Below are 13925 nucleotides of genomic sequence, written 5' to 3'. Positions count from 1 at the left end.
CGCTCCCTCTGCAATGCAATAAGCGCCGAGGATATATGGACGGTAACGGACCACGATATATCCTAAATATTGTATGGGAAATGTTATTAAATGTGGGGCTTACATACCTAGTTATTTACAAAGTCGGTTAGTGGAGATAGAGGTTAGTAATACAGAAGATGAATCGAGTCCATGATGGAATCATTTAGGTATTGTCATAAAGACAGTCTTGAAAACCGAGACCACAAACCATGGCTGGGCATAAAATATATTAAACACTTCAATTGTCTAATTTAATTATAAGCCGTAAAAGCATTCTATTCGCGTGCTGAAACTATCAATGAAATAAAATGGGAATTAACTTAACCCATTACGTACAATAGGTACTACAAACTATCACGAATAATTTCCTGATCAATTAATATGCTTAATTACCTACAATAAACACTTCGACAATTTCACCCAGATCCCTAAGTACGGACCATTGAACTAATTAACAAATATTTTATACTGATTAACTTTGCATTGTAAAACGTGTTTACAATACAATGAACCCTTACGACATATGAAGCCCTAGTTCTATTTATTTACTATGTAGATCTACTTTGCTTTGTTTGAAATTCAAATTGTTTTCTTTGAATACTATTTATAGTAGGACGACAGGAACAAGGTATCAGTGTGTGTCTAAGGGTTGTAGTAATAGGATAGTTTTTCAGTGCGTTTCTGCTATATAAAGAAGGAGGTAAGTTGGATTTTGTTTTATTCTTTATTAGTAGTAATACAAATTCTGAAACCTATGCGATCACTTAAGAAATAAAATGGCAAGATTTCGTGAAGTTTATCCAAAAGGACTGGGGTCTTATGCGAAGTGTTACCGCGACCAAAGTACGATATATTTAGACGAATCAGAAGATCCAGAAGTAAGCGTAAGACACAATTTATTTAAAAAGTGGTTAGGTATATGTCCATCGCAGTCTAGTTTTATTGATTTTGTAAACTTAAATCTTTCAATTTCCTTGATACAGGTGCTTCTCACGACAAACTTTCAATTTCCTTAATGCCGTCTTTTAAGGCAATTCCTGTACTTGCCAAGCAAAGAAAACTTTGTACAAAACTTTAAATGAGGTAATCAAATGCATCTGCTGTTGTAACAAGTGCAATTATTAGACTTAACAGCTTTAAACTTCCCTGCAATACGTCTTACGAAGCAGGCTGTTTAATTTGTATCATTAAGCTTGAATCTTTGTAAAACTATCTGGGTCACGACAATTTCAATTGTAGTCAGGTCTTTTAGACATTGATTGAAGGTTTGTGGCAGATAAAAAGCAAAGAGACATAAATAGTTTGGCCTAGTTAAATCTTTATTCAGCAATCATTCAGTCATAAAAAAGCCTGCCTGTCTGTTTCAATTAGGTATTTATCCGCATTCACAATTATTATTTTATTTATCCACGAAAGAATAACAAGGACAACTACTACAAGGCTACAAGGTTTTTCAAAGAACAATGTGTAATGCTGATCCGTTTTTTCTAGAAAAATTACTTATTAAGCCACATTTCTCTCCTAGATCATGCCTCCTCAAGTGGATCCCGTCCCCAGCGGAGTAGTCTTCGAGTCAGACACTCAGACCACGGACCTCGGTCTCGCCAAAGATGTATCAGTACTGAAGCACGCGAGTCCAAGGAAACATGAATATGTATGGTTCAATATATTCTGGTTCCTGTACCTTCACATCGCGTCACTTTATGGATTGTATCTCGTTTTTACTTCGGCGAAATGGCAGACTAATGTGTTTGGTGAGTAAATTACGAAAGAACTTAAAATAATTTTATTTACATCATCATCCTCCGAGCCTTTCCCCAGCTATGTTGGGATCGGCTTCCAGTCTAACCGGATTCAGCTGAGTACCAGTGCTTTACAAGAAGCGACTGCCTATCTGACCTCCTCAACCCAGTTACCCAGGCAACCCGATACCCCTTGGTTAGACTGGTGTCAGACTTACTGGCTTCTGATTACCCGTAACGACTGCCAAGGTTATTTAATGACAGCCGGGACCTACAGTTTAACGTGCCATCCGAAACACAGTCATTGGTGTCTAAGATATACTTAGAAAGTACATACAAAAAATAAAAAGTAAAATAATTTTATTTACATGTGTATTAAAATCAGCGAAATTCTCTCTTCTCATTTCAATCTCTCTTTATCCCGATCTACTTATTGCAATTTAAATATCTGGGCGATTGAATATTAACAGAAAATTCTTACATACTACCGGATTACTGAAAATACATAAATTAGGTACTGATTGTTTTACTAAATAAAAACAACGATTGCGAAAAAACTATTGATTCGACATAAAAACTTATGAATTTAATTTTATTGTAGCATTCGCCGTCCATCTTATGTGCGCCATAGGAATCGGCGCAGGATCTCATCGCCTTTGGACACACAGATGTTTCAAGGCTCGCACTCCTCTCCGCATAGTGCTCATGTTATGGCAAACTATGGGTTTTCAGGTAGGCACATTATCCTATTACTTAGATATTATTTAACCCATAAAATCTTCCTGAAGTAACATTGTAAAAAAAATAAGGCAATTTTAGACTTTAGGTAAATCTTTTATTGTGCCTTCCGTCCTTATTTTCGCAACATTCAGTAGTTATCAGCTCAAAGGATCGGTTTCAATTAAAGCAGTTCCTACCTGGATACCCTAGATACAAGTTCAGAATTTACATATTTATTTACTTTACATAGAAATGTGTTTGTCAAGAAATTCAAATATGTATCGAAAATGCTAATGGCAATGCACAACGAGGCTCTTAACGTGCGGCCGTTTACCCAAGTCATTACAGCCCTCATCAAGTCAATTATCGTTGAGTATCTACGATGTCATGTCAAGAACTTGACTGTTTACTTAGTTGATGTGCTAATTGATCAAACTTGATGGTGTTATAATCAATAGTAATAGAGCCATCAAGCGAGTTGAATTTATGTGCCAACGCGGTAATGAGATGAAACTGGTGATCTGTATTTTGTTTCTAAACTTTGCCAAAAGACCTTTATTTAGAAAAGAGCATTTTTGACTGTAAGGAATGATCTTGAAAATTGGCAAAAACTTTTTTGATAAGTAAGTAGGTATAGTTCTCGCCAAACTTAACGGCATCTCGCAACCTTGCTGTGGCGGCATATTGGGCATACAAAATGTAGTCTCACTATAACACATGTGATCGACACGAAAGAAGAAGAAGAATCTCCGAATACAGACCGCACGTCCACCGTCTTCTCTATAACATTTTAACTAATGTACTTATTCATTTCCATGTACCAGGACTGCATATTCGAGTGGGCGCGTGACCACCGCACTCACCACAAATACGCGGACACTGATGCCGACCCCCACAATGCGGAGAGAGGCCTCTTCTTCTCTCACATGGGCTGGCTTTGCTGCAAGAAGAGTCCTGAAGTCATCGAAGGAGGCAAACGCATTGATCTCAGCGATTTGTATGCCGATCCTGTTGTCATGTTCCAGAAGAAGTAAGTTGAAAATAAATCCAGAACAAAACCTTCAAAAAAACTTATCCAATACCATATGTGAAGGTAGTTTTAGCTTAGTTTTATTTTTGGAACGAGTTCTTGCAAAAAAAGAAAAACATATTTCGGAGAACAAAATAGGTACCTCTTATATCTCAGAAAAGAAATCCAGCAGACAAAATAGTGTCCCAACAAATATTAGCACACTCCGATTATCTAATATCCCCAGAATTCTGTGTTATAACTGAAACCATAAGTCTCGACCGTTGTCGCCGGGTCTGTCCTCAATATATTTATACGTACGCTCACAAAAGCCACTGCTGTACTCGGTATTAAAAGGAAAAGCAAAACATATTTTTCTAAGACCTTTGTGTCTTTTAACTGCGGGAGTAAAATAAAGGAACACGACTTATTCGAACCACCCACACTGTTCTGAAAAGTTAAACTTAAATAACATTTATACTCGTGTACTTTTCAACCCGTAAATAGTAGAGATTTTCATTTTATCACGCGTTGCTCCCTATTTCAGCGGGCGGAGGGTATTATGAAGTATGAAACAAAGTTGATGTCGACATAAATTTAAACTTGTTTTTATGTTGAAATGTTGATAGTCTGACGAGTTGAAGGTTGCGTGTTAAAAACGGGATTCTCGTTGTTTTGATGTTGTGACACATTCGTTTTATTTTTTATACCTGACTGGTTTTGTTAAATGTGTTGTTTTTATTTTCATCGCTTTACCTTCTATCGATATACATATAGCACTTATAGAAGCCTGGAATGACTTTAGTTTGAAATAAATAGTTTTAGGTACATTGAAGCTACTGTTATTCCACAGGCACTACATGAAAATGATGCCTCTCCTCTGCTTCGTGCTTCCCACCGTGGTGCCGGTCTACTTCTGGGGCGAGACCTGGATGAACGCGTTCTTCATTCCCACCATCCTGAGGTACACTTGCGGCATCAACGTTGTCTGGAGTGTCAACAGCTTCGCTCATACCTTCGGATACAGACCTTATGACAAGTAAGTTAACTTTTAACGTTAATTAATTCAAATTCAAATGGCTTTTCTTTTAACTTTTCAATAGTAACACTTTTTCTTTGTAAGATAAATGAGACTAATGTTGATAGGGAAGTTTTATTTCCGTAGAAATTAGTTCATCTATTTAATAAAACTCAATCAAGCAAAAATCTTTCCTCCATTTTCCATTTTAATTTCTTCTTATAGGAAAAATTATAGCTCAACGGTATAGCACAACTCAATCTTTTCTTATAGAATGTCCCAGGGGTGACATAAATTCCCGTTCCAAACTGGGTCAAATTAAAAATACACGAAGTGATCAGTTTAGTTGATCACTTGAATCAATTACTAACAATAATGGGCTATGAATTATACATTGCGATCAAGTAGGTAGGCAGTCTACATCACTAGTAAATTGATTACCTACATTGTTATTATACTTCGTAAGCCGATTAACGTTGAACGTTACGACTAGGCTAGTAATAATACAGACTAAGAAATGAGGGTTTGTTTACATTGAAATAATTTGTTAGATTGTTTCTAGATTGGCTCTTTTTGAGAATATTTATGCCATCTCTGGTTGATGTTGCTTCTATTCAATCGATCAAATCACAGGGTAAAAATGAAACCTTATTTTAATGAGGATTGAATTTGTACCTACTTATATTTTAATCAAGCGCTATTGAATTACTCAGGAACTCAATATTATTCTGCTAAGCTTTAGTACTATTTGCTTATAAAAGTATGTTTTTCGTGGCAACATTCTATCACAGAATAAACTGTGCTCATAGTGTTGCAAAATCTTTGACGACAATTTTCCTCCACTCTGTCTTAACTAACGCAGTGGGGCTTCGACCCGTAATACCTTTCACTGTTAAGTAAACGCCACACACTTAACTAAATAGAGAGGATCGTTAAAAGTGTCTAGGACTGCTCTGCAAATATTTATTTATTTATTTATTTATTTAAAATACTTTATGCACATTGTACAACGGCGGACTTAACGCCTTAGGCGTTCTCTGCCAGTCTACCTTAGGGTGGTGGTGAAACAGAAGTGGTAGGTGCAACACAGTTTGAGCATAAGTGCAAGAAAATAAAAATAAATATATTTATGTATATATAAATATAATAAAAATATATATATATATTACTGAATCCAAGAGAAGAAAGTGAAGAAAATGAACTAGTGTAATGATTCCGCCAACTTGCCATGGATGTGATTACGCAGTTTAATTTTAAACGTGTGTCGACTATTTACCATCCTGACCTCCAAGGGTAGCTCATTCCAGAGAAGGATAGATTTAACAAAGAAGGAAGAGTGAATAATATCTGAACGGTGAGCAGGGCAGTGAAGAAGACGATTATTAGAGGAGCGGAGATTTTTATTGTGCTGTGAACACACATACTGAAAGTGAGAGGTTAAGTATGCAGGTGAAGACGGGGTATATAGTATAGAATAAACCGGCCAAGTGCGAGTCGGACTCGCGCACCGAGGGTTCCGTACAAATGCTGTATAGATAAAAAGTGAGTTTCGCGCCAACCGTTCAGTTTAGAACAATCATAGTTATGGTAATTTCGTGAGAGTCAAAATAGTTAATATTTTTTATTTTATAATATAACTAAAATAGTAGGCCAGTACCTTGTAAAAGTTATTTTATTGAAGTTATTTATATACAACATTTTATAGTCATCATTCAGAAATCTGATTGAAAATAACTAATTATGTCTTAAAGGTCATGGGGCATATCTGACCCGCTTTGTAAAAAGTGGCGGACATGAATCAAAGTCGTTTTAAATCGTGGAGAATGGTATGACGTTTCTTTGAATATAAATATTTTATTAAAATTCCATGGAGACGAATGTCCAGGATCGTTTGAAAAATATAAAAGACAAGCAGTTTCAGAGGATTGTACAGGTTGCAATGCTAGTTTTTATTGGTAAAGACATTTCATAAAGAAGGAAGGTGCCAATCCGGATGACCAGGATCTGATGAGGATCTGGAAACCCTGAGAAATCGAGGGCAACTCTTGAATATTGTAGGCACGCATCGAGTCATAACCAGACATGTGAGTGTATTTTTGAGGGTACTGGTAAACTGAAGGTTTGGAGCTGATTTGATTATGGAGACTACAGAGAGTCAAGGGAACTCCCGAACGGTATGTTGCAACTACCACGTGTTTGGGCTTATTTTATTCGTATTGGCGAAGACTTTCCACAAAGATAGGTTTGACTGCCATTGTGGGATCGACAGCTAAGATCAGATATAGTTATGGGAACTCCTTTACAATTTATAACGTAACCTTGCGTGTGTTGGAGCTTATTTTATTTTAGGTGATGAGAATTCACTACTAACTTGGGTTAAAGCAGCCATTGCAGGAATGGGATCTTTTATTTTTGAGGGATTAATCACCTAAAGAGCCCCAGTTTCAGGTTTTTTTTCCGCCTGGTTTCTAGAGCCTTGACAAAAGTGTAATTCTGTCCCTTTCTTTGTTTTATAAAGTCGGCATTATTTTATTTTGTAGCATTTTACAAACAAATCCAACTTCAAACATATAAAAAAGCAACAAGAAAACAAAAGCAAGAAAGAAATTAAAAAGATGTTAGGTGCATCGGTCTAGAAGTCGGTGTCTAGAGGATGCATCTATATTTATTTAACCACCGAGATCTAGACCGATGGATATAAACAGTTTTCTTGTTGTTTTAGAAGTTGTTTTTTTTTTGTAAAAAGTTTTTATTTTTATAACTTTTGTGAAAAGTTCTCGTCAATACGAATAATATAAGCCCAAACACGACGTAACTAAAACATACTGTTGAGGAGTTCTCTCGACTTTCTCACGTCTCCATCATCAGGTAAGCTCTAAACCTTCACTGTTTGACAGTATCACCAGACATACATCTGAGAATCAAGTTTTAATCCTATGCATGCCTACAATTTCTGATAGTTGCCCTCGATTTCTCAGGATTTCCATCATCAGATCCCGACCTGATGACAATGGAAATAAACGGCGAGTATACTCTTTCACTACAAAGAAATGATTTCTCAATTCCGTCAAACTTGGTCGTTTAAATTCCCCATTGAAATGAGGAAAATATTTAATGTTTACACCTGATTTTCTCTAGATTCCCATGGTTCACATTGATGCGACTAATGCCATAGTAAATCAGAGCCTTTATCATTATACTGTGCTATATTTCGTTCGTATCCGCCGTGGGTATGGTTTTCATACTAAGGTGCCCAATGACCATTGAATGATTTAAAATTTTTCACAGTTTAGAGGCCATTATATTTAAGAAGTGTTTGATATGAATTTCACTTTTTATTCAAAACGTTAATATCTCTACGCGTTCATGTGAAAAAGGGTAGGTAGTAAGTTTATAATTATTAAAAAAATATTTTATGTCATGTAAGCAAAAATAATATTTTAATATTTTATGTAACTTCAAATTTATCATTTTCGCAATTTTTCCTTTATCTGTACTATATAACGTTGCTTCGTGCCGAATTTTAAGATTCTGAGTTCACGGGAAGTACCTTGTACCAGCGTGTGACGGAAATTCGTCTAAGGTGTCGGTAAAACTGCTGTATCTTTTGATCGCGTTAACTTAGAAGTTTGATTTTTTCATTGCTTAAAGGGACAATAGACCTAGGTATTTGGTATAAATTTCAATTTGGTACCTTTATTCGTTCGTGAGAAATAAGGTAGTAAGTTTCATTTTATTAAAATATTTTTTTTTATATTATATAACAAAAAAAATGAGATTTTCGCAATTTTTCCTATATTTGCATTATATAACAATGCTTCATGCCAAATTTCAAGATTCTGAGTTTACGGGAAGTACCCTGTAGGTTTTGATTCCTTTGCGAGTGTCGAGAATTTGTTGAAAATATCGACATAATCGGTTGTATCTTTTGATTGGCTTGGCTTAGAAGCTTGATATTATCGAGCAGACGCTACATGATCTAGCACAAACTAATCAATGACTAGTAACCTACTATACATTATTGTTTTATTATACATGTTTCACAATAGCTAACTCCTACTTTGTTATGAGTTGTATTACCCGTATATTCTTTATTAGTAACACTGTTTTCCTTGTTTTTGTATTAAAAACTATACACCACTACAACCACCCACCACATGCACACATTCCCAAATACGAACACGTAAACCCACTCACACTCAAACTCTCATTACAGTCTTCACTCATACACAATTTCTCGCTCTCAATACCATTCATAACAAATCATACCCATGTGTATATCACAATTATTATAAAAGAGTATATTAACTTGAGCGCTTCGGTTAACAGTGATAACCGCTACACGATACATGTCCACTTCATCTATCATCATCCTTCGAGCCTTTTTCCATGCCTAAATATGTGCATCTCTTTAATCTGGAATAAGTTATTTTCTATAAATGGCTAACCACATTAATGCACTCGATACAGAATTAGATGACTACCAGGTATCAAAATCTTATAAATTACCATTAAATGAATGCATAACTAAAATACCCAAGACACAAAGAAACTTATCCATACTACAGCTCAATATCCGCAGCTTAAACAAGAACTTCGACAGCTTTATAGCATTCCTACATCTCTTAAAAATTGATTGTGATATCCTTGTATTGACAGAATGCTGGCTAAAGTCCGCTGTAATTCCCAAAATGAATGGTTACGATGTCCACTTTTCAAAAAATACAATAAACCAGAATGATGGAGTGGTTATGTATATAAGGTCTTCATTGCACTGCATCGTTTCTGAACCTGATATAGCTGACGCAAATTGTCTACTTTGCAAAATTAACAATACTGTTGGCATCTTAGCATTATATAGATCGCCTTCCTTTGTCCACGTGGATAATTTTCTTAACAGCTTGGATTCTATCTTAAAACCTCTAGCGAAATTCAAACATATTGCTTTAGTTGGTGATATCAACATTGATATCAAACCCAACAATAATGATAGACACTCGTATGAATACCTCACTTTCACTGCTTCTCATAGTTTACTGCCGGCACATTTATATCCTACACGAGTAAATAACTGTTTAGATCATATCCTTCTAAAAACAAATCAACCAGGAACATGCATTGTCATTGACTCACCTATTACTGACCATTTACCTGTATTCCTAAGTATTAACCTGGATGTTCCTAAGCCCAAGCCCGTCTACACGGCCAAAGTTGTTGATGTCTCAAGCATTCAAAATGATATTGAGAGTACTGATTTTTCCCCAATTCTTTTTTCTAATGACGCTAATGAAGCAGCTGACATGTTAACAACTTTATTGACTCAAATTATTGACAAGAACACCCGAATCTCCAAAGTCTCTCGTAAGAACCGTAACATCAAGCCCTGGATCTCGCCGGGCTTACTTCGTTGCATAAGAAACAGGGATAAAATGCATCTCACTCTAAAAACGCATCCGGATAACCCTATACTTAAAGTAACGTATTCTCGCTATCGCAATTTCTGTAATTCTTTGCTCCGGAAGCTGAAAATACGCTATGAGAAAACTGAATTTATGAAAAGAAAAAACAACTCCAAAGCTACATGGGATCTAATTAAAACTCTAACGTACTCGAAATCTTCATCACCTCCGCTGAAAGAATTGCAGCAACTCGAACCTGACAAACTAGCATCAGCAAACAGAGTCAACCATTACTTTGTAAATGTTGGCAAAGACCTAGCTACAAATATACAACAGGTTGCGAATATACCAGTTTACCCGTCAAGTTTAGTTTCGACTTGTGACTCAATGTGTATCCTGGAAACCGATGACCTCGAAGTAGAACGATTAATAGTCAACTTGAAATCAAGTTCTGCGGCTGGGATTGACGGAATTTCTGGTCATATATTGAAGTCAACTCGCAATATTCTAATCCCCTATATCACTCATATTTGCAACCTAGCGATAACTACTGCTGTCTTCCCAGACTGTTTCAAAATAGCTCTAGTACATCCTATTCATAAGGGTGGGGATAGAGGCAGTGTCAAAAACTATAGACCTATATCCATTCTACCAACCATTTCGAAGATTCTGGAGAAGATACTAAACAATCGTTTGCTTAAATTTCTAAATGCACATCATCTACTCTCCGTAAACCAATATGGCTTCAGAGCTGGAGTTTCGACAGAGGATGCGGTTATTGCACTTTCTGAAAAAGTTACTCAACTCATGGATAATAAGCAGCGGTGCATGGGCTTATTTCTAGACATTTCGAAAGCTTTTGACACTGTCTCTGCGCCCATACTTCTGTCGAAACTGGAACGCATGGGAATTCGCGGTCTTGCACTTGACATCTTCTCAAGTTACCTGGAAAATCGTTTCCAACATGTTAAATTAGACGAGGTAACAAGCGTTAAAACTAGAATAGAATATGGGGTGCCGCAAGGCAGCATTCTAGGTCCAACCCTATTCCTCATCTACATTAACGACCTGTGTTCACTTCCCTTAACTAACTGTTTCATATTTACTTATGCTGATGATACAGCCTTACTTGTTCATGGGAATGATTGGTGTGAAACAGAAAAATATGCTCAGATGGTGCTAAACATTGTCATGAACTGGTTTAATAATAACTTATTGACTCTGAATGCAGAAAAAAGCAAGCTTATTTCTTTCTCCCTAAGTAATAGAACTCAGCCAAGCGTAGTACCTATTGTTAAAGTACATAGTTGCTTTCCAAACTCCAGCTGTACCTGTCCGACTCTGGCCTCTACCTCATGCATAAAATACTTAGGCGTGCAAATTGATAAACACCTGAACTGGTACGGTCACATAAATAATCTCGTTAACCGAACACGCAAGCTCATCTCTATCTTTAAGAAACTCCGTTGCTCAGCTGACACGCAAACACTTATGATGGTTTATTTTGCACTCTGTCAGTCTCTTCTTCTATATTGTTTGCCAGCCTGGGGTGGCACCTGCAAAACACACTTATTGAAATTAGAGAGAGCTCAGCGAGCAGTCCTTAAAGTAATGTTCTGCAAGCCCTACAGATACCCCACTTTCGAACTTTATAGAGAAAGCAAAGTCTTGACAGTGAGAGGACTATACGTGCTGCAGTGTGTACTAAGGAAACATCGGCTGCCGTATAAACAAAGTACTAAACATCGCGCAGACATCGCTGTTCCACCAGTCAGACATAAAACCACCTTCGCAAAACACCAATTCCCCTACTGCAGCTCTGTCCTGTACAATAAAATTAATAAATTTCTCCATATCCACAGTTTGAATTATCACAAATGTAAAACCATAGTTAAAGAATGGTTACTTGAGAAGTCATATGATGAGACCGAAAATCTTCTATTCCCACAATCTTAAAGCAGGCCTCCTCTTATTTCGAGTATCTAGAAACCCGGACATTCGTACACACTGCTCACTTTCACGCATCTACCACTACCACACTCACCAACACACACCTCGTCATACACACTCAGTACTTTCACATTACTTACTCATACACTACACTTAAACATCTACCACGAAACTTACTCTCACTCAATCACACACACTACATTTATTACCATTTATTACTCTCTACTTACCTACATTAAATTGATATAAATAATTTTTGTTTTGTTATGTTCAATGAGTTACCGGTGAAAACAGTTTTTGTATAACTTTTTAACTCCAATGCTTACATTGTGGAATCACTGGTACCCAAGTCACAGGCTATAAACCTAGTTTGGGAACCAGGAGATAATACCTTTGAACATTTTTGTTGTACCATATTACTGCACTTGTAACGTATGTAATCTTTTTTTTTTACTGGAAATAAACATTATTATTATTTTCACAGCCTAAAGGGACAATAGACCCGAGTATTTCATGTGAATTTCAGCTTGATACGTCCACGCGTTCTTAAGATAAAGGGTCTTGACAGACAGACAGACAGACAGACAGACAGACAGACGGACAACAAAGTGATCCTATAAGGGTTCCGTTTTTTCCTTTCGAGGTACGGAACCCTAAAAAAGAGTAGTTAATGCCCTCATCACACGTCGTTGTCGTTGTCTTATAAATATAGTTTTAAATAATTCTTTAAATACTCGCAGGTCACTGAACCCTCGTGAGAACATTGGAGTGTGGATGATCTGCGTGGAAGGTTTCCACAACTACCACCACACTTTCCCATGGGACTACCGTGCGACTGAACTTCCCCTGTACAACATGCTCACACCTACCATCGTGTTCATCGAGCTCATGGCAAAGGTATGTACCCATTGGACCTTTGTAATAAAGTGTACAGCGGAAAATAAATAGGCATAACCCTTGCGTGGTCAGCCCGAGACTAGGGGCACCACGCTTTACTTTTTAAAAGATTTTAAAGTTCCAATTTTGAATTTGAATAGAACAAGTTCGAAATATCACTGGCTGAACATGAAAGTACAGCAGCTTGATTGTACGCTATAGTTCGGCCATTCAGAGAATGCGTTCCTGACACGTCGCGATTGAACTGACGACGTAATAACATTCATTGATTATTGATATAATAATGTTGTTTTAATGCTCCTCAATTGTTAAAACGGTAAACAACCAGCAAAAATATTTTTATCGTAACTGCAACGCCATTGCAAAGTTACGTCGTCAGTTCAATCGCGACGTGTCAGGAACGCATTCTCTGAATGGCCGAACTATAGTAATAGCCACTTATTTCCTTGAACTATGCTGCTCGCAAAACTTTAGCTTGGAGCTCGAAACTTGTTGTACCACTTTATGGGCAGAACTTTAAATTTTGGCACCGAAACATGGAAACATAGCCTTATGCATACGCATTGAATATATTTGACTACTTTTACAAGTTGATAGATAATAAAATTCAATAGTACCTACATATATACTTACATACAGTCCAAGAAAACAGTAATACTGTCCAACAACGACAATATATTGGATTAATCTTATCTTTTATTGTGCCACGAAACTAAGTACCTTTCTTTCATTTATAGGTACTTGACTAAAAACTGAAAATTTTGGCAATCAAATCCGGTGTCATAAATTAATTACAAATCATATTTTTTCTATATTCACAGATTGGGCAAGCATACGACTTGAAATACGTGTCCCCCGAAATTATCAAACAGCGTGCACACCGTACTGGGGACGGCACACATCACCTATGGGGTTGGGACGACCCTGAATTCACCGAGAAACTCAAAGAAAAATACGGCGCGGTCAGCCACAGTGAAGACAGGAAACAAGCATAATTTATCTGTCTCCCCCCATTTACTTTTAATGAAGACTGTAGTAGATTAATGGTGTACAATTTCTGAACCGAATGTATTAGCGTAAGTAAGCAAAATAATGAATTGAATAAAGATTATTTTTTTCAAACAACATCTTTCAATTGCTGATGGCTGATACTAATTACTACCTATCCT

General features: G+C 36.7%; 1 protein-coding gene across 1 annotated transcript; it reads left to right on the top strand.

The window, feature by feature from the left end:
• The first annotated feature begins 662 nt into the window (after positions 1–662).
• Positions 663–13878, top strand: LOC124637728 (acyl-CoA Delta-9 desaturase-like). The gene is made up of 7 exons (XM_047174356.1): positions 663–721; positions 1547–1775; positions 2365–2495; positions 3308–3513; positions 4346–4531; positions 12600–12756; positions 13578–13878. The coding sequence occupies exons 2-7, from the start codon at positions 1550–1552 to the stop codon at positions 13749–13751; spliced, it is 1080 nt and encodes a 359-aa protein (XP_047030312.1). The 5' UTR covers positions 663–721; positions 1547–1549; the 3' UTR covers positions 13752–13878.
• The last annotated feature ends 47 nt before the right edge of the window (positions 13879–13925 follow it).

The sequence above is a fragment of the Helicoverpa zea genome, chromosome 16, assembly GCF_022581195.2.
Source record: "Helicoverpa zea isolate HzStark_Cry1AcR chromosome 16, ilHelZeax1.1, whole genome shotgun sequence".
NCBI classification, from domain to species: Eukaryota; Metazoa; Arthropoda; class Insecta; order Lepidoptera; family Noctuidae; genus Helicoverpa; species Helicoverpa zea.
Note: the sequence above shows the minus strand (reverse complement) of the source record. Positions and strands in the feature narration are given on the sequence as shown.